We start from the raw sequence: 27,020 nt of genomic DNA, 5'->3' as shown, positions 1-27,020 counted from the left end.
GGGGGGGGGAGTTTTTAACCTGGACTTAAAAACATTCACACTTGGGGCTGACGTCACTTCTGTTGGCAACTTATTCCATTTGTCTGCAGTATAATAGCTAAATGCTGCTTCACCATGTTTTCTTTGGACTCTGTGCTCCACTATTGGACCTGAGTCTGTCAATCTCCGAGCCCGACTGGGTTTATATATATACCATTAGCATTTCTTTCATGTATTCAGGACCTAAACCATTTCGTGATTTGTAGACCAGTAGCGGAACTTTAAAATCTGTTCTAAAGCTGAATGGAAGCCCCGTGTAAAGACTTTAGAATTTGAGTAATATGCTCTGACCTCTTTGTTTTGGTCAGAACCCGAGCTGCAGCATTCTGAATGAGCTGTTTCATACTCTTTTTTTTTTTTTTTTTTTTTTTTTTTGGGGGGGGAGTCCAGTCAGAAGACCATTACAATAGTCAAGTCCACTTGAGATCAAAGCATGGTCTGCTTGACACATGCAAGCCTTCACTCTGGATATGTTCTTCAGATGGTAGCAGGCAGTTTTAGTCATTGATTTGATATGACTGTTGAAAGTCAGCTCGGAATCCATCGGAACACCAAGGTTTCGGACTTGGTCTTTGGTTTTTAAAGAGAGTGACTCCAGGTATTAACTAACAGCAATCCTCTTTTCTTGCCAAAAATAATTATCTCAGTTTTGTTGCAGAAAAGTTTGGCTCATCCAGTTATTTATCTGTTTTAGACGGTGACACAACACCTCAATTGAACTATAGTCATCTGGAAACACCGCTAGCTATAACCGTGTGTCATCTGCATAGCTATGACAGTCAAAATTAAAGTTCTGAAGAATTTGACCCAAGGGTAGCATGTACAGGCTGAGCAGGAGGGGTCCAAGAACTGACCCTTGAGGGACCCCATAGGTCATTGGAACTGACCCATTTAAGCACTGTTCTATTTCCTCCTACCCACGTTTCCAACTTATCCAGCAGTAGATTATGATCTACCGTATCAAAAGCCACACTGAGGTCCAATAAGACAAGAATTGCACCTTTCCCAAGTCAGTATGAGACTCGGGGAAACGAAGTTTCATTCAAATCTGATGAGATATTCTCTTTAGTTTCTGTTATCACATGTAATTACGGTCAAATAAGAAGATTTCTTGAGTTTGAGATGCAACATCATCCCGTTCTGAACGTTCTGGGTGGAGTCCATCATCTCTTTCTCTTCGAAGCTTACTGTGGCATGATGACAGATGGATTAAAAGTGTTTAAAATTACTTGTAATTACAGACAAATCTGCAGATTTAATAGGACCTTTATTTTTAAATGCAACATCAAATTTGAATGAAACTTCCCGCGGGTGCACTCTTCGGATATCATAATTTCTGGTGTGGTTGCATAATAACAGGTGGATTATTTTATATAATTATTTTAAATCCAAAGAATTGTTGTGTATGTATTTATGGTTTTCATTTAAAAGTGGGTCTCGCAAATATTGTAGAGTACAAACCAATATTGACAATCTGTGTGGAGGCTGGCTTGACTTAATCTTCTCGACTGGAGGCTGCCTGTCGTTTCATAGTTATGGGAGAAGTTTGTGTATTGCCGTGGTTACTACAGTTGTTTGTGTGTGTGTGTGTGTGTGTGTACATGTTAGGGAGCGGCCAGCAGTCTGTAACTGGAGTGGAGAATGCAGATGATGGCAACAGTTATTGGCAGATACGAGGAAAGCCCAACCATCCGTGTCAGCGTGGGACAGCAATTAAGTGTGGTCAGGCTATACGCTTCACACATATGAAGACTGGCCGGAACCTTCACACACACCACTTCACCTCCCCCTTATCAAATAATCAGGTTTGTCGTATGTGCACAAAGTCAGAACTAGTGCTGTGAGATATGGACAAAATGTTACATCCCGATGTGGGTAATTTTCTATCCTGAAAACGCCATTTCCGTCCATCCGTTGTTTTGTGCGACTTATCCTCACTCGTGTCGCGGGCGTGATGGAATCTATCCCAGCTATCTTACCCGGAGAAAAGCCACGCAGGCACGGGGGCGAACGTGCAAACTCCACACGGGCGAGGGCGGATTTGAACCCCGGGTCCTCGGATCTCTCAGGCAGATGTGCTAACCAGTCGTGCTTGCCCATAACGCCATAGATAAATAAATATACAATAAAACAAATATCCAATGGAAAAATACCATTCGAAATATCTGGTAGTACATTCCGTTTTCTAAGAATGTACACTGTATTGTATATATTGTAATCGTAGTTATGCTAGTTGTTGCAAACATACACGAGGGCGTCTGCTGACCTGTTTTCCGGTGTGGCTAAAGTGACATTTGCAAAGCAAGCGCGAGAGCCGTTTCGGTCGACAGCAGAGGGCGATGTTGCGCGACATGGCGGCCCTCCGAGATGGATGAATTATGGTGATGAATTCACCTGCTTCAAGGTCAGATGACAAAAATGTTATGCAGTCGGTTAAAATACATAGTTGCCATGGTAGGTTGATTGAAGACTCTAAATTGCCCGTCGTTGTGAATGTGAGTGCGAATGGTTGTTTGTCTCTATTTGGCTGGCGACCAGTTCAGGGTGTACCGAAGATAGCCGGGATAGGCTCCAGCACGCCCGCGACCCGAGTGAGGATAAGCGGTGCAGAAAATGGATGGAAGGGCTGTTTTATATGTTCTGTAATACATGCACGTCACTTCCAGCAAGTTGTCAACTCTAGTTTAGCTAAAAATGAGGTTTTTATTCCGTGTATTGAGGCACTCCCCGAACATACCCGGCGCTCAAGACACTGGGGTGTGGTTACCCTAACCACCGCAAGGGCTACCGGAACGGACGTTACAATTGCCAAACGCAGCGCGCTCCACTCTATACGCAACGGCGAGCAACGTGTTGGAGTATGCGGAGGATTTCGACGTGCAGAAGCACCTAACTGAACTTGGCATCGTCAAAGCGTTACGCGTTTGAGCCGATCAGGAAGTTGGAACGTGACAGTGACGACGACCGGCAACCAAGTAGCAGTTGGAAAAAGAGAGCGGCCGCTGCGCCGCCTGCAGAAGAGACGACACAATACCGCCCAGAGCCGTTTGGAAATACAGACTGGTATGTTTCTGCATCCCATAAATCCATAATTTACTTGCTCCGGCATCCTCACTTGTCGATAGCAACATAGTCACGAACCGACGCAGTATGAGCAGTCGGCCATTCGTGTGGGATTCATAACGCGTTGGTGCATCCAGCCGTCTCTGTCCCGCTTATATTTGTTGTGATATGATCGAGTGTTTTATTGTACGTGCGTTATGTACACTTGGTCAGTGTTCGTCCGGTTTCTTGGCGAGAACACACTTGAAAAAGAGACAGTGGTCTCAGTGTTCATCAAATAAACAAGGCAGAGGTTTTCTTCCTAAAGAGTATCTTTTAATATTATTGTAATACAGTCAAACATAATGCATAATGACTTGTTTTTCTCTTTTTTTTTTTTTTTTTTTTTTTAAACATTCAGGGTCTACATGTACATCGCATACAGACGATTCACACGACGGATCGATCACATCCTTGGGAAGAAAAACAGAAGAGTTCTGCCATCCTGTGTTGTTAGTTGAATCCGTGCTCAGTGGGAGAGTGAAAACTACAATTATTGCCAACAAAGAGTATTGAGATGAACTTTTGTTATTGACCAAATACTTATTTTCCACCATAATTTGCTAATAAATTGTTTTAGAATCAGACAATGTGATTTTTCTGGATAATTGTTGTTTTTTTTTCTCATTTTGTCTCTCGTCGGTGAGGTGTATACCTCGTCCAATACGTCACCGCCTCGATCGGTGTCGCAGTGTGTATGTTGTATTTGTGAGTTTTTTTGTTTTTTTTTTCACTCCCATATTCAGACTCCGAGCATGTCAGTAATTTCAGTCATTTAACGTGGTGAAGTAGCGAACTGGGTATACTTATTCGACCGTTTGCATACCGTGCTGAAGAGTTGACCGAACTGTTCTATCTGCAGGAGGTCAGTGCATTTGGAGAGCATGGCGAGGGCGATGACCTGGACATTTGGACGGTGCAGTGCGATGGTGTGTACTGGGAGCGCAATGATGCTGTGCGATTCAAACATGTAGGTACCAATGTTTTCCTGAGTGTGACGGGTGAGCAGTATGGCCCCCCCATCAGAGGCCAACTGGAGGTACACGGCATGACCTCACCAAACCAGCATAACTGGTGGCAGGTTATGGAAGGGGTCTTCATCCAGCCAAGCCAGGATCCACTCCACCAATCTATCCATCACAGTGAACTCTGAAATCAAAACCAGCTATCACATAACTCGTCCATGACTGTGCCATGGTAAATTATTTCTTCTGGTTTTTTTTTTTTTTGGTTTGGTTTCTCAAGGAATTGTGTTCAATTATCTGTAGTGATCATGCATAGAGATGGGCAATCAAAACGGGATACATTTTGACAAAATCCTGCTATTCGTTGATGTGTCCGCTGTATGTTCGACAGGCAAGGATACATGATCACTAAATCAATGTTTTTGCTGTCTCTATTGGGTTCGGGTCCTTTTTTTTTTTCCCCCCTCTGAAAGTACAACAGACTTATCGTCCTGGTATTAGAGTAGAGAGGGGCGGGTGAGCAGTCACTCATTGATCTGAGCCAGGATAGCCCCTCCCCCCCCCCCCCCCAAACCCCCCTGTGACAGGCACAAACAGGGCTGTCAGAGGGTGTTAACTGCTGTCATTCTTGACCCTAGTCTATATTGACTGATGCATGTTACAGACATTTTATTAAGACATTTGGGAACCGGAAAAATCCAAACAGCGCGAGTCTCTGCTATGAACCGCAATTGCATGTGTTTTACAAAACATTGGAATTGTATAGACATTTGTAAATTTAAAATAAAACGATACTAAAACATAAAAGAATTGTTGGTGACATCATTTTTAGATTTTCCAATATATGGGTAATATCTGTTCCACAGTGAAGATGAAAGGCTTTCAGTCTTCTCCAGGAGCCAAAACAGCTGCTAGACTGCTCTCGAAAAAGTTGTTTTTGAACTTTTGGTTGCCATATCTTAGTAATATATTTTCTAATTATGTTAGTTAATAAATGGAGGACGGCCCTACAGACTTAGAGAAATGGTTACGCACATTTTAAGCTGACAAATGCCTTAAAATACAGTGGCTACAGAAAGTATTCAGATCCACTTAAATTTGTCACTGTTATATTGAAGCCATTTGCTAAAATCATTCAAGTTCATTTTTTCCCGCATTATTGTACACACAGCACCCCAATATTGACAGGAAAAAAAAAGCAGATTTATTGAAATTTCACACAGCCCTAAGTATTCAGACCTTTTGCTCAGTATTTAGTAGAAGCCCCTTTTTGAGCTAATACAGCCATGAGTCTTTTTGGGAATGATGCAACAGGTTTTTCACACCTGGATTGGGGGATCCTCTGCCATTCCTCCTTGCAGATCCTCTCCAGTTCTGTCAGGTTGGATGGTGAATGTTGGTGGACAGCCATTTTCAGGTCTCTCCAGAGATGCTCAATTGGGTTTAAGTCAGGGCTCAAGAACAGTCACGGAGTTGTTCTGAAGCCACTCCGTTATTTTAGCTGTGTGCTTAGGGTCATTGTCTTGTTGGAAAGTGAACCTTCGGCCCAGTCTGAGGTCCTGAGCACTCTGGAGAAGGTTTTCGTCCAGGATATTCCTGTACTTGGCCGCATTCATCTTGCCTTCGATTGCAACCGGTCATCCTGTCCCTGCAGCTGAAAAACACCCCCACAGCATGCTGCTGCCACCACCATGCTTCACTGCTGGGACTGTATTGGACAGGTGATGAGCAGTGTCTGGTTTTCCCCACACGTACCGCTTAGAATTATGGCCAAAAAGTTCTATCTTGGTCTCATCAGACCAAAGAATCTTATTTCTCACCATCTTGGAGTCCTTCAGGTGTTTTTTAGCAAACTCCATGCGGGCTTTCATGTGTCTTGCACTGAGGAGAGGCGTCCGTCGGGCCGTTCTGCCATAAAGCCCCGACTGGTGGAGGGCTGCAGTGATGGTTGACTTTCTAGAACTTTCTCTCATCTCCCGACTGCATCTCTGGAGCTCAGCTGATCTTTGGGTTCTTTACCTCTCTCACCAAGGCTCTTCTCCCCCGATTGCTTAGTTTGGCCGGACGGCCAGCTCTAGGAACGGTTCTGGTCGTCCCAAACGTCTTCCAATTAAGGATTATGGAGGCCACTGTGCTCTTCAGGTCTCCTTATACTCCTGCGCTCGCGTGGCCGACAACATCCGCATTGCATCACATGACCGAAGAATTGGCCCCCACTGCGTTGCTTGACATGCAGACGGCAAAAATTTTGCTGCACGTAGAATGCCGCGGAGATCTCTTGTGATTGGTCTGTTTTAGTCATATACTGTGATGATGTAATCAGCATTTCTCCCGGTTCTACATAGCACCTACGCCGCCACCTTCTCGACGGATTTTGTAGCACAATTAAACGTATCCCGTGGTTCTCTTGGTCCATTTGTTTGAGCAGACTCTGTTCCACGGTCGCCATTGTTGTCGCTTTGTTCCTTGTTACGGAAAGGAAAGGAAATACGGCTACCGGAAATGGCCACAAAATGCAGAGGAAACTCCACCCTGTGGCGTCCTAGCCAATACCAGCCGTAGCGACACCCCCGACTTGGAGGAGAACTGCAGCACACTTTCAAAACAGCGCGCATGGGTTGCGCTCGAGTATAAAGGCAAACTGCGTGTGAGATAGCCACAGTGACGGTTATGGTTCCTAAGCCTTTAAGAACCATAAGTGCAGCAGAATTTTTCTTGTATCCTTGGCGAGATCTGTGCCTTGCCACAATTCTGTCTCTGAGCTCTTCAGGCAGTTCCTTTGACCGGATTCTCATTTGCTCTGACATGCACTGTGAGCTCTACTTTGTCTCGTTCGAGTTGCATTTAAGATGGCGCCTATCCCAGTTGGTCTCCAGTCAATCGCAGGGCACAAACAGACAAATGAGCACTCACACACGAAGTTTAGAGTTGAGCCTAACATGCTTGTCATTGGAATGTTGGAGGAACCCGTAGTACCCAGATAAAACCCAAGCAAACACAGTTAGAACATGAAAACTACGCACAGGAAGGCAAAAGCACAGATTGAAACAGGAAAACATTTTCAATCCTGGTCATAAAACCCACAGTGTTGCATTGAAGTTGAAGATATACTAGCCACTATTCCACTGTGCTGCCCATTTTGGATGTAATAGTTAATTGTTTGTGGTTTGTGCTGGAAAGAAAATCGACAATTGGTAAATCACAAAATATAAAACCGAATTGTGTGAATGTAATTGTAACTTAATTTCTACCACGAAATACATCGGCTGAAATAAGTATTTAAAACGTCACCATTTTTCGCACGACATAGTTCCAAAGGTGCTATAGACATGAAAATTTTACTAGATGTAAGTAACCCATGCATACCAAGCAGAACAAATTGGCTCAGAATTTAAGGGGTGTGTAATAATGTGAAATGACACAGGGGAAAAAGTATTGAACACGCCAACAGGTATTTATTTAATACTTTGTATAATTATTTTTTTTTAAAAAAGCCTTTGTTTGCAATGACAGCTTCAAGATGCCTCCTATATGGAGAAACGAGTCGCACACATTGCTCTGGTATGATTTTGGCCCATTCTTCCACACAAGCAGTCTTCAAATCTTGAAGAGTAGTGCTTTCATGGACCTTGAGTTTCAGTTCTTTCCATAGATTTTCGATTTAGATTGAAGTAATGTGATTGGCTGGGCCACTATAGCAGCTTTATATATATTTTTTTCCTTTGAAACCAATGGAGAGTTTCCTTGGCAGTATGTTTTGGGATCATTATCCTGCTGAAATGTCCACCCTTGTTTCACTTACATCATCCTCGTAGATGGCAGCAGATTTTTAAGAATGTCTCTGTACATTTGCCCATTCATCCTTCAATAACGTGACGTTTACCAGTACCATTTGCTGAAAAGCAGCCCCACACCATCATGTTCCCTCCTCCGAACTTCACTGTTGGTATGGTGCTTTTAGGGTGATGTGCAGTGGCATTTCTCCTCCAAACGTTGTATGCGTTATGATATCCAAAGAGTTAAATTTTGCTCTCATCTTACCCATAATGAGATGTGTCTTGACTCACACCTTGGCAATGAGACCTTTTTGTTGGGCATCAATTAGGACTAAAGCAGCTGATATTCATTTGCACTAACAAGGGGCTGGATTGCTGTTTTGATTATTGATAGATTTTTGGTGTTGTCTTGGCTATGGATGCCTTTTCGCATCTCCCTTCCTTCATGCGTTCAATACTTTTCCCTGTGTCGTTTCACTTTATTGCACGCAACTTAATTTTTATATTTGCTCTCCTTTCTTTGTATGTATGGATGACTTGAGTTGTTTCCAACATCCGGTGAAAATTTCATGTCAATAGCACCTTTGGAAATATATTTAGTGAGAAAAATGGTGACGTGCTAAATACTTACTTCAGCCGCTGTATATTGGGTTTACAGTACTGTAATACAACTCATCATCTTTTGGGGCCCTGCTTGAACATGTAAATTGGCTGTTGTGAAGACTTAATAAGGAGAAAAAGAAACACCTACACAGTGGTTACTGAAATTACTTGAACTAGAACTTGCCTGTGGCAGAATAATCTCAGTCGCAGCAAGAGGTGGTGAGGTTACAAGGAGTAGAAGAACAGAAGTTACAGGAGTTGAAGTTCTGAGGATCAACTGTTCAAATCAATGGAGAGTGTGGAGGAGAGGTGATGAGATCGCAGGCAGGATTGAAGCCAGTGGAGTAAAGTAGTACGGGGTGATCTGCCAGCTGTTAGTGAAAGGAAAGGTTTATGGGATGGTAGTGAGACCAGCCATGTTGGATGATTTGGAGACGGTAGCAATGACCAGAAGACAGGAGACAGAGCTGAAGATGCTGACATTTTCTTTGGGAGTGACGAGAATGGACAATATCAGGAATGAGTCCATCAGAGGGACAGCACAGACTGCAAGGTTTTGAACTAGAGAGGCCAGATTGAGATGGTTTAGACGTGCATCGGAAGGACAAAAAAATCTGTAGTAACATTTTATTTCAGCGTTGCTAAAAATTACAATTAAAAACATGTACAATTGTAAACCAAATATTGTTTACAAGTGCTGGTCAATGATTTTAAATGCAGGAATGAGTACATGACTTATTACCTATGCCTCTAAGAAAGTATACAGTAGTATATAGTATATAAAAATAAAATAAAAAATAAAACAAAAAAAGGAACAGCATTATTTCTAGAATGTTACTTGACAAATAATCTAATACAATTAAAGTACACGAAAAAAAAAATCATTCTTATTGTTCTTCATAGTTCAGGAAAAAAAAAAAAAAGTCAGTAAACAAGAAAAGCCACGCATCCCTGTTACCTTAAGTCTTAAAGTATATTGTTATTGTATAGGCTGGTGATCAATCTTTAAAAAAAATGAAGACTCTGGAGGTTGGCATCATACCCTGAATAACTCATGATTCAAGGTCGATGGTCATAGTCACTGATCATCCTTTTGATGTGGGACAGCTTAGACCTGAGATATTTGCACCGCTTCTTCAAGGTCTGGTAATCGGGGGAATAAAATTAAAAGAAATGCACAACCAAATCTGAAGCGATGTCATGTTATATCTTTTTTAATTTTTTTTTTTTTTTTTCTTAAATGACTTACCTTCTTCAAATTCTTCAGTTTGATGTAGTCTTCCATGGCATCCTGAAAATAAAATGTAAAAAAAACTAATTAATTTAAATAACAAAAAAAATAATAATTGGAGGTTGGACCATTATACAAAAATGTGTACGAAATTCCAAATTCACAAATGTTCAGTATATTTGCAGGCACTAAAAAAAAAAAAAAAAAAAATCCCATTCCTACGCAAGTAGCTGTACCTTTTGTATTGGTCCTTTTGGAGCAGCTATATTGATGGGTATTTTAATTTCTCAACAATTTAAAAAAAATAATAATAAATGCACTACATTGCCAAAAGTATTCGCTCACCTGCCTTGACTCAGCTATTAATTCAAGTGACATCCCAGTCTTAATTTATAGGGTTTAATATGACATCGGCCCACCCTCTGAAGTTATAACAGTTTAAACTCTTTTGGGAAGGTTTTCCACAAGTTTTAGGAATGTGTTTTCTGGAAATATATGACCATATTTTCCTGAAGCACATTTGTGAGGTGACACACTGAAGATGTTGGACGAGAAGGCCTGGGTCTCAGTCGCCACACGAATTCATCCAAAAGTGTTCTATAGGGTTGAGGTCAGGATTGTGCAGGCCAGTCAAGTTCATCCACATCAAACTCTCATCCATGTATCTATGAACATTGCTTTGTGGACTGATGCACAGTCATATTCACACAAAGATGGGAATGTCAAAAATAGTAGCCCCTAAATTCCAGTGAAAGGAACTCTGAATGCTTCAGCATACCAAGAGATTTTGGACAGTGAAACAGTTTGGGGATTACCCCTTCCTATTCCAAAATGTCTGTGCACCAGTGCACAAAGCAAGGTCCATAAAGACATGAATCAGAGAATTTGGTATGGATGAACATGACTGGCCTGCACAGAGTCCTGCCCTCAACCCGATAGAACACCTTTGGGTTGATTTCGTGTGGAGAGTGAGCCAGGCCTTCTCATCCAACATCAATGTGTGACCTGACAAATATGCTCCAGGAAGCAAAAATACCAATAAACTCATTCCTAAACCTTGTTGAAAGCCTTCCCACAAGAGTTGAAGCTGTTACAGCTGCAATGTGTAGACCAACATCATATTAAACCATATGGATTAGAATGGGATATGACTTAAAATCATATGAGAGTCAAGGCAGATGAGCGAATACTTTTGGCAATTTAGTGTGTGTATATATGTTAAAAATGTATTGCACATAAAAGTTAAATAAAAGTTTTAAAATGTTTTTTAAAGATTAACAACAAATGTCCATTCTTTTTCCCCATGTTCTACATCGTTTACACTCACTAGGTTCGCGGGTATGCTGGAGCCTATCTCAGCTGACCGTTGGGCGAGAGGAAGAGTACACCCTGAACTGGTCGCCAGCCAATCACAGGGCAAATGTAGACAAACAATCATTCACACTCACGTTCACACCTACGGACAAGTTAGTCGTCAATTAACCTACAATGCATGTCTTTGGACTCAGGATTCCGATTAAATGAGTTCCAAATCCGAAGATGGACTTGGAGAAGGGCTGGAGTAGCTGTACTCTCCTCTTACCAGAAACTGTGGACTGCCATCTGGATGTTTTTCCAGTTCTCGATCCAGATGAGCAAGGCTCTGGTTTATGTTGTCCAGCTCTACTTGAATTCTCTTGTACTCAAGGTAATCCTGCTCAAACTCTTGTTTGTAAATCAGACGCTCATCCTCATCCACAATGGGAGGAAATAATCTACAGAGATGAAGAGAGAAAAAAGTATATATATCTTACATAGAAAGAGTCTAAGAATTCCAGGAATACGCGCTAATCCGTATCATTATTGGCAATGGTGCAGAATCAAATAAAAGTCCTAAAGGAAGCCTACACTACAGTCATAACAAACAAATCAAAATATCACCTGATCTACTTACTTGCTGAAGTCCTCCTCCTCAAGGTCGTCTCCTGAATCCGGACCAGTGTCATAATCTTTCAGTCCGGCCTTGAGGACATCCACTGAGCTGGAAATATCAGAATTCCTGCAAACAAATTTTAGATGTATCTGTTGGGTTTTCTATCTACAACACTTCATCCGCTTCGGATGCCTCCTGGACACCTCCCTGGTGAGGTGTTCCCACCGGGAGGAGACTCCGGGGACAACCCAGGACACGCTGGAGAGACTACGTCTCTCGGCTGGCCTGAGAACGCCTCGGGATCACCTCGGAAGAGCTGCAGGAAGTGGCTGGGGTGAGGGAAGTCTGGGGGTCCCTGCTAAAGCTACTGCCCCCGCGACCCGACCTCGGATAAACGGTAGAAAATGGATGAAACCCCAATTCCAATGAAGTTGGGACGTTGTGTTAAACATAAATAAAAACAGAATACAATGATTTGCAAATCATGTTCAACCTATATTTAATTGAATACGCAACAAAGACAATATATTTCATGTTCAAACTGATTTGTTTTTAGCAAATAATCATTAACTTAGACTTTTATGACTGCAACATGTTCCAAAAAAGCTGGGACAGGTGGCAAAAAAGACTGAGAAAGTTGAGAAATGCTCATGAAACACCTGTTTGGAACATCCCACAGGTGAGCAGGCTCATTGGGAACAGGTGGGTGCCATGATTGGGTAGAAAAAGAGCTTCCCTGAATTGCTCAGTCATTCACAAGCAAAGATGGGGCGAGGTTTACTTGAACAAGTGCGTCGGAAAATAGTTGAACATTTTAAGGACAATGTTCCTCAATGTACAATTGCAAGGAATTTAGGGATTTCATCATCTACGGTCCATATTATCATCAAAAGGTTCAGAGAATCTGGAGAAATCACTGCATGGAAGCGGCAAGGCCGAAAACCAACATTGAATGCCCGTGACCTTCGATCCCTTAGGCGGTACTGCATCACAAACCGACATCAATGTGTAAAGGATATCACCACATGGGCTCAGGAACATTTCAGAAAACCCATGTCAGTAAATACAGTTTGGCGCTACATCCGTAAGTCCTACTTGAAACTCTGCTATGCAAAGCAAAAGCCATTCATCAACAACACCCAGAAACGCCGCCGGCTTCTCTGGGCCCTAGCTGATCTGAGATCGACTGAGGCAAAGTGGAAAAGTGTTCTGTGGTCCGACGAGTCCACATTTCAAATTGTTTTTGGAATTTGTGGACATCGTGTCCTCTGGGCCAAGGAGGAAAAGAACCATCCGGACTGTTATGGACGCAAAGTTCAAAAGCCAGCATCTGTGATGGTATGGGGCTGTGTTAGTGCCAATGGCATGGGTAATTTACACATCTGTGAAGGCACCATTAATGCTGAAAGGTACATGCAGGTTTTGGAGAAAAATATGCTGCCATCCAAGCAACGTCTTTTTCATGGACGCCCCTGCTTGTTTCAGCAAGACAATGCCAAACCACATTCTGCACGTGATACAACAGCGTGGCTTCGTAGTAAAAGAGTACTAGACTAGCATGCCTGCACTCCAGACCTGTCTCCCATTGAAAATGTGTGGCGCATTACGAAGCATAAAATACGACAACGGAGACCCCGGACTGTTGAACAGCTGAAGCTGTACATCAAGCAAGAATGGGTCAGAATTCCACCTACAAAGCTTCAACAATTAGTGTCCTCAGTTCCCAAACGTTTATTGAATGTTGTTAAAAGAAAAGGTGATGTAACACAGTGGTAAACATGACCCTGTCCCAGCTTTTTTGGAACATGTTATGATTATTTGCTAAAAACAATCAAGTTGATCAGTTTGAACATTAAATATCTTGTCTTTGTAGTGTAGTCAATTAAATATAGGTTGAACATGATTTGCAAATCATTGTATTCTGTTTTTATTTATGTTTAACACAACGTCCCAACTTCATTGGAATTGGGGTTGTATCTTATAAAGAGAGAGATTTCTGCCGTTCTGGTTTTGTTCGCTTGCCTGAACTGTCTCTTTGATATGCATTGTTGATCATGAATGTGGATACTGGTTTGTTATACACAGAAATCATGCATGTAAAATTATGGATATGATTATATACTGGATACGATACTGTTGTAGTTTTTCCTCCGAGTAAAACAAAATATAATTTTACAGCCACTTAAATGAGGAGGCACATACGCTCACAGACTTTTGAGTAAGTACACTGTTATTCAAGTTAATGTTGTCATCAAACAAATGTAAATGTTAGACAAAGATAATCCAAGTAAACATAAAATGCAGTTTCAAAATGGTGATTTTATTTATGAAGGAATTAAAAAATTCAAAACTACCTGGCACTTTGTGGAAAAAGTAATTGCCCCCTTAACCTTATAACTGGTTGGGCCGCCTTCAGTAGCAACAACTGAAATCAGGCGTTTTCTATAACTGGCAATGAGTCATTCACATCTCTGTGTAGATATTTTGGCCCACTTTGCCTTGCAAAATTACTTTACTTCCGCAATGCTGGAGACTTGTTGAGCATGAAGAGCCGTTTTAAGGTCATGCCACAGCATTGCAATCTAATTCAAGTTCAACCTTTGACTAGGCCACTCCAAAACCCTCTATTTCTGGGGGGCATTCAGAAGTTGACTTGCTGGTGTGTTTTGTATAAACGTCCTGCTGCAGAACCTGAGTGCGCTTCAGCTTGAGGTTACGAATTTATGGCTGAACATTCTTCAGGATTTTCTGGTAAAGAGCAGAATTCATGCTTCCATCAATCAAAGCAAGTTGTCCAGGTCGTGAAAGAGCGAAGCAGCCAATGTCAATCACACTACCACCAACATGCTTTGACTGTTGGCATGATGTTTTTTTTTTCTGAAATGCTGTGTTACATTTACGCAAGATGTAGCGAGACACACACCTTCGTAAAAGTTAAATTTCGCATTGTCATTCCATAGACCGGTCTCCCAAAAGTCTTCAGATATAGATTATAGATTAGTACGCATTTATTTATTGCACAAGTAAGACAAGCTTTTATTTTTATTTTGGTCAGCAGTGGTCTTGGCCTTAGTACTCTGCGATGGATGCTATTTTTGCCCAGTCTCTTCCTTATTGTTGAATCATGAACACTGACCTTATCTGAAGCAAGGAAGGCCTGAAGTTCTTTAGCTGTTGTCCTAGGTACCTTTGTGTCCTCCTGGATGAGTTGTTGCTGTGCTGTTGGGGTTGATGTTTTCTCCATTTGTGGATAATGACTCTCAACCTGGTTCGCTGGAGCCCTCAGCTTTAGAAATGGCTTTGCAACTCTTTCCAGCCTGATAGATGTCAATTACTTTATCTCTCACCTGCTCTTGAATTTCTTTGGATTGTTGCATTTGGTTGCAGCTTTTTGAGATCTTTTGGCCGACTTCATTTTGTCAAACAGATTCTATTTAAGTTATTTATTGGTTGAACAGGTCTGGAGCTAATCAAGCTTGGGTGTGGCAGTGAAAATAAACTCAGCTGTCCAAAAGAAATGTGATTAACCACAGGTAATTAATGATTTAACACGTGGGCAATTACTTTTTCCACACAGAGCCAGGTAGTCTTGAATTTTTTATTATTTTATTTTTGTTTGTTCCCGTTCCTAAGTAAAATCACTTACTAAATCACTTGGGTTATCTTTGTCTGATATTTACATTGATTTGATGAGCTTAAACATTAAAGTGGGGAAACTGCAAAAATAATAAGATAAGAAGGGGGAAATACTTTTTCACAGCACTGTACATTGGATATAAAAAGTCTACACATCATTGTTCAAATCTTTGTGATACAAAAAAACAAGACCAAGATCAATTTCAAATCTTCTTCCACCATTAATGTGATCTATAACCTATACCCTACAACTCAAATATATTTTAGAGAGGGTATAACTTATTATTATTATTTTTTAATCAAACCATGTAGTTACTCTGCTGAGTTTTGAGTTAATTATCGCAAACATTATTTGCTCCTCTGATCTCCCCAAAATCCAAAATATGTGTCAACTGTAAACAACACATTTCAATCACTAGGATACATTACATAAGTCAAAGGATAAACCATTTTGGTACCAACACTGACTCCTGGGCGACACCACACACAATGCGCAACCATTTTAGCGTTAACTCACCCAATTTGATAAACTGCTGCCTTTTTGTTCAGTAGCTTCAGAACCAATTCAAGGTAACATGCCTAATCCCATAGTGTCCCAATTTATTGATCAGTATACCATGATTTATGGTACTGAATGCTTTCTGGAGATCAATAAACAGCCCGACTGCAAGTTTCTTTTTGTCTATGCTGTCAGTGATTTCTACAATTCTGTTAAAGCTAGTGCAGTTGATCAGATTGTTGTGAATTTATACATACCGTCTGAGAGTAATTGTTGTTCTCTTTTTTTTTAAGAATTGCGTCAGAGCAGAGGACCATAGTTTGTTAATTTTTTTTTTTTTTTTTTTTTTTTTTTAAATATAAATCTCTGTAAATGTTAACATTTTCAAATGATCACTTCTACATGTTCAGGTCCCTTCACTGTCTGGGAAGAATGCTGAATGGCCAATGAGTTTTATTTTAATTTCAAAAAAAAAAAAATTGGTGTCGGTCTGAATAAAGCTTTCACTTTTGTTGCCACAATATATGGTGATTTCAGTTCAACACCAAATTTTACATGACGACTAATGGATGCTTTGATGTTAGGTTGGACGCATGACTGACAATTTTCTTTCTAGTTCTTGAGTACACCAACAGATTTAATATGCAACACTGTACCCATTCGGATTTGGAAAATATTGTTTTCCAAATGTGCTCATTATGATGCATGGCTTACCCTGGGATGTAAATAGGTTTATTTAGGTCCATATAGCCCCGGGGTGCCCCAACTTGATCGTTATAGTCATTCACCAGTGTTTCTGGCTCGCCTGACACATTTTTCACCTGTAGCAAGACACAATGTCACATACTTGTTTATACTGCAGCAATGTTTTCTCCTCAGATGGTAAAAAAGTTGTTCAGCAAGTCAAACTTGTTTCAGTACTCCCTGCATGCCTGAATAGCGCGGCACAAACTGGTGGCCAAAGACAGACATAACAGAAATGCGAATGTCAACTTTTAAGTCTTTGCTGGGGAAGAGAAATGAACCAGGAAGGATCGGAAGGAAGGTTTTTAGGTTGATACTGGACTTGCTTGGAGGAATAGCATTTCTGTTATGACAAGACACTTTGATTTATACACATGCACACACTTTAAAATTCTCTCAATTGACCACACCCAGAAACTACTCACAAAACTCATCGCTATGAAAACACAATTGCTTTTTAGACCACAAAGCACATTGTGGGGACCCCAAAGACTGACTGAAATACCACACCAGGTTAAAAATGTGGTAAAATGGTATGTGAAAATGCCTGACTGAATATATGAAAATATGAAAGGCAAAAAGGTTATGAACATACAAGTTCACTCTGAAATGCTGAGAATTCAGATCAGGAGGATACAATTACCAACACGGCGATAAGGGCACGGAAACACTAACCTATTCTTTGTTTTATCAGGTAAGACAACTGAAAACAGTTTTTCATTTATAATGCTGACTTGAAGGCAATTTAGGGTTCAGAGTCTTGCCCAAGGACACTTCGACTGCAGGCAGTGGGGAGCCGGGATTCAAATTGCCAACCCTTCAGTCACTGGACTACCCGCTCTACCAACTGTGCCACAGCTGTCCCGAACAGGCTTCCTTATGTTAAAGGTCCCATATTTTGGCTATTTAGACCTCCATCGAGTGACTCTCTAACATGGACTTAGTATAAAGTGTCCCTTTCATTTAAAAGAACACACCTTGGTTTTGTCATGTTAGTGTCCAGAAAAGGCCCCTCTGACACCTACTTCTGTTTGACTCCGGTTTATCCATATTTGCCTAAAACTGCCCCCATTTCCTCTGATTGGTTGCCTCCTTGGAGAAGACCCAACCCTCGCTGCTTGTGAGAGCACACGTGTTTGTTATGTTGACAGCGCTGACTCGGGAGCGGAGAGGTAGGCGGAGATCTTCTCTGGTGACGTAGATTAGCTCAAGAAATTTGAATGACCTGATTTCAGGCGTCTGTAACTCAGGAACGCGTGGACATTTTTTATTTATATTTCACGTTTACTCAGGCACCATAGAGCCAATATAACATCCCAAATACTACAAAAAGTTGGTTTGGTAAAATATGGGACCTTTAAGAAATATTTGTTTCTGTTTTTTTGAGGGTTTTTTTTTTTTTTTTTTTTTTTTTATACACCCCCCTCAAGAAAAACTTTGCATTTTTTTTTTTTTTTTGCATTTTAAGAAGGGGCTGTCCACTTTTTATATCTACTGTTATTGTTATCTTGCCTCAAAATGTCATTCAGCATCTACCATACTTGTATATAAACATACGCACTCACCCACTCTCCAACGCTGTGATGTCCACCGTCATTGACAAACTTAACCTCCTCCCATAGAATACGATCTCTGCCCCAGCGCCTAATGCTGGAGCGTGTCTTAACAGCAAACACCAAAAGAATGATAAGGGCTATAAACACCAGGAAGCCCAAGACGATTGCTATGGCCTGCAGAAAACGAAAGACCAACTGTCAGCATCAACCCACAAACCAGAAATTGTTAATATCCTGCATAACGTTCTAATCGTCATGGACAATAGGTTTGTGGCATGTATATCCTGTGGTCTATTATATATAGTGTAAACATTATCATACACATATTTCACAAAAACAAAGAAACAATTATGAGGATGACATGACTCGCAACTTAGTCAGCACACAAATTCTGAAATACTGTACTGTATGTTTCAATGAATGACTTAAATTAACTTCAATCTAATATGTTCTGGGAATACCGTATATTTTAATAGTGACCAGAGGCTTTGATATACTCAACTACCAGACAGCTAAAGTATTCAAGGGAGGCCACTAATGGAGTAAAGACTGTAGTCCTATAACAAAGATGCTAAAAGCATAAATAAACCCATTTAATCCAATGATTTATTCTAACACCAAAATGATTTTTTTAAAATATAAGCACACACTTCCCAAACATGAAACAATCAATGAAAGTGAATTCATAAAGGTTTAAGGCTCAATCCCAACAATGTTCATATCTCACCTCTTGGGGTTCCACCACACAATAATGGTACAGGTATTGGTTGAGGAAGATACCCTGGGCCTGGTTCTGGTTTTGATACTGAGCACACAGCTGGCGAACTTGATTGTAGTAAATGGACCCTGAGGACTGGGCGGTTGGGTTTACGGCCACCAGGTACACTATGGTGGCGATGAGCATCAAAAATGCCAAGATGGCACATATGATGATTGTTGCTAGGTAGAACTTTGACGAGTGAGCAGCATTTTGTCTTGACACAACCAACACAAAAATGATTAGCACAGCTATGAAGGTGATGGCGGCAATGGCAATAATGAAGCCTTTTCCCGCTCTAGGATCCATTTGTGTTGTTCCTCCATAGCCACTATAGGTACCGCCAAGGCCTCCTCCATACGAGCCACCAAAACCGCCACTGTATGAGCCACCGTATGAGCCACCATATGACCCACTGCCAAAGCCTGGCACCAAGCCGGTGCTACCACCCAGACCAATGGCATTCATATCATAGTCCCAGGCAAGTGTGGAGGCCACACAGGCAAACACAGCCACACACATGATGATGATCAAGATGCAAAGTATCTTCATCACACCCGGTGGTGACCTCCAGCGATAAAAGTGAAGCATCTTGTCCGCTGGGTGGTAGGAAAATGCTGGATTGGACATGAGCTCATTATGCCTGTGTCTGCTGCTGTGGCTGCAACAAAAGAGACAGAAACTGAGATTCATTTTTGTTTTACTCAAAACAATAAAAAAGTGAAAATGCCTATCCTGTAACTACTCATGAGTCTGACAGTGAGTTAGATAACACAACAGTATTTCTAATTAATGTACTTTAAGCCTGTAAGAGCAAAAGCTATCCATCCATCGATCCATCCATTTTCTTCCACTTACCCGAGTCAGGTCATGGGAGCAGCAGCTTAAGCAGGGAAGCCCAAACTTCCCTCTCCCCAGCCACTTTGTCCAACTCTTCCGGGGGAATCCCAAGGCATTTCCAGGCCAGCTGCGAGGCATAGTCTCACAGTGGCCTCCGCCCAGTGGAATGTGCCCTGAACAGCTTACCAAGAGGCGTCCAGGCGGCATTCTGATCAGATGCCCGAGCCATCTCATCTGGCTCCTCTTAGGGCAGAGGGGCAACTGCTAAACTCTAAGCCCCTCTCAGATGACAGAGCTTCTCACCCTAAGGGAGAGCCCTGACACCCTGCAAAGGAAACTCATTTCGGTCGCTTGTATCCACAATCTTGTTTTTTCGGTCATGACCCACAGGTGAGGGTAGGAGCATAGATCGATGGGTAAATTGAGAGCTTCTTCGCTTTTGGCTCAGCTCCTTCTTTACCATGACAGACCGATACAGAGTCCGGATCACGGACGCTGCACCGATCCTCCTGTCGATCTCCCGCTCCATTCTTCACTCACTGGTGAACAAGAGCCCAAAATACTTGTACTCCTCCACCCGGAGAGAGCACGCCACCATTTTCCGACTGAGGACGATGGTCTGAGATTTGGAGGTGCTGATTTTCATCCCAGCTGCTTCACACTCGGCTGTGAACCACTCCAGCGAGAGTTGAAGATCACGGTGTGATGACACCATCAGAACCACATCATGTGTAAAAAGCAGAGATGTAATACTAATGTCACCAAACCAGACCCCCTCAAAAGGGGGGTCTGGTCTGGTTTGGTGACATTAGTATTACCCTAACCCTAACCCATCGTTCTTGCAGCAAAAGTATAGGCTTTTCGTCAGACCTGACCAATTTGGGAGACTACAAATAGTCACTTAACACACTCAACAACATACAACTCCTAGGCTCACACAGGCAGAAAATCTCTCTGTGCCGAGAAATTCTGCTCATGAAGGTAATGAACAGAATAGGTGACAAAGTGCAGCCTTGGCGGAGTCCAACTCTCACTGCCAGCAATGCGGACCAAACTCAAGACACCGATCGTACAGGGACCGAACACCCCTTATCAGGGCGTCCGGTACCCCATACTCCCAGATTACCCTCCACAGGACTCCCCGAGGGACACTGTTGAATACTGGGTCATGACTACTATATTGAACAAATGATGATCTCGTTTCAATTGAGTCACAAATGGACTTAGTGTAAAATCTGGTCCTGTGTAGTTGAAAACGAAGCTATTATTCTGTTATAAGAATGGCAACAGGTGGTAAACAGGTTAATTGTACCCTCTGTCATCCAGTGGAAGAGCATTTAATTGTTCTATCACTAGAAGTCATTGCCAGATAGATCAACAAAAATACATTATTTGTAGAAAGTAAACCGTCTTCCGACTAAGTAAAATTGGATCATTTGCCACGGCACACCTGATGATCTCTGCTTTGGCACAATGATGGAATCACTGCTCTAGAGTGTCCTTTATACCCCTATATGGACATGCATGGAACCACTGGGGGGGGTGTTAAAGACGTATCCTCAATACCTCAACAACGGCTATTCTTTACTTGAAGACACTGCACAGGTCAGTACCTAGAGCTTGTGGCCATAGGCAAAGGGAAATGCTATGACTGTCCTATGAAAACCTTGTATCGTCGTTTTGTTTTTCCTTTATACACCTTCCAATGACAAATTGTTAATCTGATCCCGAGAGATGCTTTGCCAGGCCTTCGTTGCAGTCATTTGGAGTTGATGCTTGGTCGTATGTCCTGTGGGCTTCAGTTTTGTCTTCAGTCAGGGAAAAAAAAACATGCTCTGTTGGGATTCGGTGAATTACTTTGCCACTGAAGAACATTTATTTGCTCTTTGACTGACATGGTTGACACATCTCTTCCTGTCCACCAAACAATGGTTGAGTGAGGACTCATCCAGAAAGGATGCAGAGTAGCGTTGCTCCAACTGAGGTGGCTTTCTCATGTACTACAGATGCCTCATAGCTTTCCCTCCCATCGTTCTTGCAGCAAAAGTATAGGCTTTTCGTCAGACCTGACCAATTTGGGAGACTACAAATAGTCACTTAACACACTCAACAACATACAACTCCGAGGCTCACACAGGCAGTCACCAAAACAAGGTAGTGACTCTCTAAATCTCATTTTTGGCCCTCAAGTGGCACAATGCCAAAGGAATTAAACACATGGAATCATATATCCTCAGATGGGATTGAGGTCTTTTTCAAATGTGGATTAAAATCTGATTCATACCCGTCAATTCGTTTGCAATGTAAACAGACAGATTAGATCTACCACTACGAGCCTGACGTCATCGTCGTGCACACAGAAAACATCTTTAAACTTTATTATCATCTATTATAATAATATATACTGCACATGGTGCCCAGAGTGAGGGCGTGCGTCTTCAACTGGAGAAATACAAATACACTGTATTATATAAAATAATAGTATACTCACTGTTTGCTGCCACTTGGCTGGTATGGCGGAATGCTGAATTTATCACCCGGCATCGTGAAGTCCACTTAAAATGTACTCTACAACAAAAAACAGATGTTCACTTAAAAAAAAAAAAAAAGAAAGAAAAAAAATACTGTGACTCCGAGCTACGCTCGAAATTAGTGATTCTCAAACTGTGGTATGAGTGCCATGAGTGGTGCGTGGGCTCCGTTTACATTTCATCTTTTAGAACCGTTTGTTCTTTTACTTTGTACAATGTGTTTTTACAGATAGAAATTGTACCTAGTTAACTTATGCGCCATCCCATGCATTTCAAATGAAGACTTAAGTACTTAAGTATTTTCCTACTTTTAAGCACAGTCTTAATGTCCAAACTGTGCATAATTTTACAGTGACTTAATAACATTAAATATATCATTTGGGGATAAAACCACAGTCTTCGTTTTTATGCGACTGCATTTTAAGGATGGTCATTAGGGTGGTATTTTTCGTGGTGGTACTTGGCCTAAAAAGTTGGAGAGGCACTGCCCTTTTGTCAAAACACAATACTTTACAAATTAAAATTATACATTTCTAACATTAACATACATAAATTCACATGTAGCTATAACTAGCCGATATTTTGACTCTCTCATAAAACTAACTGAGACGACAAAAATATTTAAATCACCTCTCCATCCAATACAGTGCAGTTCGAACTAGAGAACCAACAACTAAATAACCAAATTATTAAACTCTGGTTTAGATCAAACTAGGGCTGTCAAGATTAATGCGTATGATTAATCACAAAACAATTATTGCATTAATCATGTAATTAATACAGATTAATCCCACAGGTTATTTTGACCGGACACAATCCTTTACAGATGGATATCTGAAAGGTGGCACAGGTTGCTATAAGGTCAGGGATCAGGTCAATGCTAGCACCAGTGCAAAGACGGGTGAGGAGACTGGTGGGCTTGGCAGCAAATTTTGCTCCAAAAGTCACCCCAATGGGATGTTCGAGAAAACAAAGCTAATTTGCATATAATGCAGCCCTGGCACATTAGTCTGCCATGGGCAATCTTCAGGGGTGCCGTGGGAAATTATCAAATTTTACTTAACGGCTCAAAAAGTTAGTCATTTACAAGAAATAATGTATCTTTGTGGAATGTATCCTCTATTTATGCCAGTGAGGCGTAGTGACAGACAGAACACAAATGCTCTTCTATTAGATGACAGGAGGCACATACAGGAATTACTGTGCATCTACAACCCCAATTCCAATGAAGTTGGGACGTTGCGTTAAACATAAATAAAAACGGAATACAATGATTTGCAAATCATGTAAGACCTATATTTAATTGAATACACTACAAAGACAAGATATTTAATGTTCAAACTGATCAACAGTATTGTTTTTAGCAAATAATCTTTAACTTTGAATTTTATGGCTGCAACACGTTGCAAAACAGACTGAGAAAGGTGAGGAATCCTCATTAAACACCTGTTTGGAACATCCCACAGGTGAACAGGCCAATTGGGAACAGGTGGGTGCCATGATTGGGGAGAAAAGGAGCTTCCCTGAATTGCTCAGTTATTCACATGCAAAGATGAGGCGAGCTTCACCTCTTTGTAGACAAGTCCGTGAGAAAATAGTCCAACAGTTTAGGGACAATGTTCCTCAATGTACAATTGCAAGGAATTGAGGGATTTCAACATCCATAATATTATCAAAAGGTTCAGAGAATCTGGAAAAATCACTGCATGTAAGCGCCAAGGCCGAAAACCAACATTGAATGCCCGTGACCTACGATCCCTCCCCTGCATCAAAAACTGACATCATTGTGTAAAGGATATCACCACATGGGCTCAGGAACACTTCAGAAAACCAATGTCAGTAAATACAGTTCGGCGCTACATACGTAAGTGCAATTTAAAACTCTAGTATGGAAAGCAAAAGCCATTTATCAACAACACCCAGAAACGCTGCTGGCTTCTCTGGGCCCGAGCTCATATAAGATGGACTGATGGAAAGTGGAAAAGAGTTCTGTGGGCGGACGAGTCCACATTTCAAATTGTTTTTGCAAATTGTGGACGTTGTGTCCTCTGGACCAAAGAGGAAAAGAACCATCCGAACTGTTTTGGACGCAAAGTTCAAAAGCCAGCATCTGTGATGGTATGAGGCTGTGTTAGTGCCAATGGCATGGGTAACTTACACAACTGTGAAGGCACCATTAATGCTGAAAGGTACGTACAGGTTTTGGAGAAACATATGCTGCCATCCAAGCAACATCTTTTTCATGGACGCCCCGGCTTATTTCAGCAAGACGATGCCAAACCACATTCTGCATGTTTTACAACAGCGTGGCTTCGTCGTAAAAGAGTGCGGGTACTAGACAGGCCTGCCTGCAGTCCAGACCTGTCTCCCATTGAAAATGTGTGGCGCATTATGAAGCGTAAAATACGACAACGGAGACCCCGGACTGTTGAACAGCTGAAGCTGTACATCAAGCAAGAATGGGAAAGAATTCTACCTACAAAGCTTCAACAATCAGTGTCCTCAGTTCCCAAACATTTATTGAATGTTGGTGAAAAGGTGATGTAACACAGTGGTAAACACGACCCTGTCCCAGCTTTTTTGGAACGTGTTGCAGAACATAACATTCTAAGTTAATGATTATTTGCTGAAAACAATAAAGTTTATCAGTTTGAACATTAAATATCTTGTCTTTGTAGTGTATTCAATTAAATATAGGTCGAACCTGATTGGCAAATCCTTGTATTCTGTTTTTATTTATGTTTAACACAACGTCCCAACTTCATTGGAATTGGGGCTGTAAAAGTATGTGAACATACCTCAAGCAAGCCTTAAATGAACGTAATCTCCCGAGCACCGGTGACCACCAGCACACGTTTTCCCCCGTTTTGTTCTTATAATACATGTGTTGCAATGTCGTCGCCATGGTAACGAGTCTATCCGGTTGCGTTTATGAGTTGACAAGATAAACCCTGTGATCGTAAAAGACGGGATGTGGTGGTACCGGAATACACTTTTTTTTTTTTTTTTTAAACAACTTTATTGGCTGTCAGATATTTACGGTACTACGGCAAAAGAAAAAAAAATGTCGCGTAAATGTCTTTTGCGGAGCGAATTATGACATTGAAGCCGATCAGCCGATCAGCATAAAATGCTAATTGTCGCCCGATACCGATCAGGCCGATCAGATCGGTGTAAAGTGTAAAAATATTAAATTAAATCAGACCTTATTACACATACTGCAATCAATGCAGTATTCACAGTTTTACAATTTCTAGATAGGAAATGCATGCAAAGAGAAGTGCTCTTCATATTCTAGTATGAAAATAATGTGTGCGTCATGGTCTGTGTTTTGGTTTGTGGTTAGTTTTGTTTCATGTTTTCCTGCGTTCCATGTTGTTCATGCCGTGCGCTCATTTAGTTGTGTGCACCTGTTCTCCGCGACCTTCTCCCTTGTTTCGACTAATCAGCTCCCTCCAGCCGCCGCTCGTGTCTTTTCCAGGTGTTCCTCATTGTCACGTCAATCTGTTTGTATTTAGTTCCCTGGTTTCTTTCGGTTCTGGTCGCTTCATTGTCATTGTCGTACGTCATTTTCTCTGTCTGGGCCACGTCTTAGTTACCAGTCATGTTTTGTTTCCAGTTTTAGGTTTAGTCAAGTGTTTCTTTGGTTATCTGTTGTGGAACTTTGTTTAGTTTACTTTATCCATGTTTTTTTTTTTTTTTTTTTTTTGAAGATTAAATATTTTTTGAGACAAATGCACTCCTGCCTTGCCAATGCCTCTGATTGTGCGTGACTTGTGAAAGTCAGCAAAGTTGAAATTGTGTATGGGTGTTTTTCACCTTTTAAACTGCAATATGGTGGACCAAGTGAAACCCTTCTGAATGCGTTACACATTCATTTTGGACAAACAGTTTGGCTGTTTGGAGAGCAATAACATGATTATTCATAACCAGTGTTGCGGAGTACGTAATTACATGTAACGGGATTATGTAATTTAATTTTTTTTTTTTAAATGTAATTGTAATCCACAACATTACTGGTAGAAAATGTGTAATTAAATTGCAGTTGGAAATTTGCAACTAGGTGGCCCCGACAACTGGCCACCGAGTTGGGGCTGCAGGGACCCAATGGACAGTTTCCTCGTTTTTAAAATTTATAATTTTGTATTTTTTTTTATTTTTATTTTTTTAACGGAACATTCACTTTATCTTGGTTGTCATTTGTGGCAATATACAATATAAGAATAACTTGTTTGTTGTGCCAAAGATTGCCATTTCATCCAGGTGTGATACATATTTTACAGTTGGTAGCGATTACAATTCATCATTATCAGATATCATCTTGTTCTGAAATGTTGGATAGGAATTTATGATCCAGACACAATTCTGCGACTGCTCGACAAAAAGTGACTTAAATTTTCAATAGCCCACAATTTTGAGGAATTTTCATTTTCTATGAAAGAGCACGCATGATGCAGCATGGCCCTTCGACAACACAAAAAAAAAAAAAGAGAAATGTCAAGTGGGAGGTGATCACCAAATCCTAAATTATGTTTTCGGTGCGTTAGCATGACGTTAGCAAACAGCTGAACTAGCGCGCCGATGGCGGTGACACGAACAGCTTTTTTTGTTTCCCGTCAATTTGACACTTCCTGTGGGCAGTTTCATGTAAAAAAAATAATAATAATAATAATAACAATAATAAATAAAAGTCAAAAATTGTTCTTTTTAAATTTACCTTTTCGACGCTCTCCACCCGATGGATGACAATGACTCGGAGAAAGACGATACCTGTGCCGCGCACCTGCCCGAAAAAGATGTTTCAAGGCGTGTGCGAGTCACACTCGCTC

The 27,020-nt window shown here is 41.2% G+C and overlaps 2 protein-coding genes across 4 annotated transcripts in view; one reads left to right on the top strand and one right to left on the bottom strand.

Moving 5' to 3' along the window:
• The window catches only part of sdf2l1 (stromal cell-derived factor 2-like 1), a 13,401-nt gene extending 1,508 nt beyond the window's left edge, over positions 1-11,893 (top strand). The window contains exons 2-5 of one of the 3 annotated variants that reach the window (XR_009768356.1): positions 1,648-1,844; positions 4,004-4,338; positions 11,047-11,138; positions 11,225-11,891. Coding sequence is in view for 2 of the 3 variants with exons in the window: in XM_061673143.1 (XP_061529127.1) it covers positions 1,648-1,844; positions 4,004-4,294 (488 nt within the window). In the remaining variant the exon portion in view is untranslated. Of the gene's footprint in view, positions 1-1,647; positions 1,845-4,003; positions 4,933-11,046 lie in introns of those variants that run through there. The other 2 variants (XM_061673143.1, XM_061673142.1) reach the window with 2 other exon arrangements.
• Positions 9,099-27,020, bottom strand: oclnb (occludin b). The gene is made up of 9 exons (XM_061673141.1): positions 26,909-27,020; positions 22,152-22,228; positions 18,791-19,481; positions 18,073-18,237; positions 16,478-16,584; positions 11,650-11,754; positions 11,299-11,470; positions 9,735-9,776; positions 9,099-9,628 (listed from the first exon to the last, which is right to left on the bottom strand). The coding sequence occupies exons 2-9, from the start codon at positions 22,202-22,204 to the stop codon at positions 9,545-9,547; spliced, it is 1,419 nt and encodes a 472-aa protein (XP_061529125.1). The 5' UTR covers positions 22,205-22,228; positions 26,909-27,020; the 3' UTR covers positions 9,099-9,544.

Source organism: Phycodurus eques, chromosome 3 (assembly GCF_024500275.1).
Source record: "Phycodurus eques isolate BA_2022a chromosome 3, UOR_Pequ_1.1, whole genome shotgun sequence".
Lineage (NCBI taxonomy): Eukaryota > Metazoa > Chordata > Actinopteri > Syngnathiformes > Syngnathidae > Phycodurus > Phycodurus eques.
Note: the sequence above shows the minus strand (reverse complement) of the source record. Positions and strands in the feature narration are given on the sequence as shown.

What these genes read in the sequence shown, in the direction of transcription:
- oclnb (XM_061673141.1), bottom strand. Translation starts at nt 22,204, where the DNA reads ATGCCGGGTGATAAATTCAGCATTCCGCCATACCAGCCAAGTGGCAGC. An exon ending in GAGGAGGAGGACTTCAGCAA is followed by an intron (nt 11,471 to 11,649) that starts GTAAGTAGATCA and finishes TCATCTCTGTAG; the next exon opens with ATTATTTCCTCCCATTGTGG. An exon ending in ATGGCAGTCCACAGTTTCTG is followed by an intron (nt 9,777 to 11,298) that starts GTAAGAGGAGAG and finishes TTTTATTTTCAG; the next exon opens with GATGCCATGGAAGACTACAT.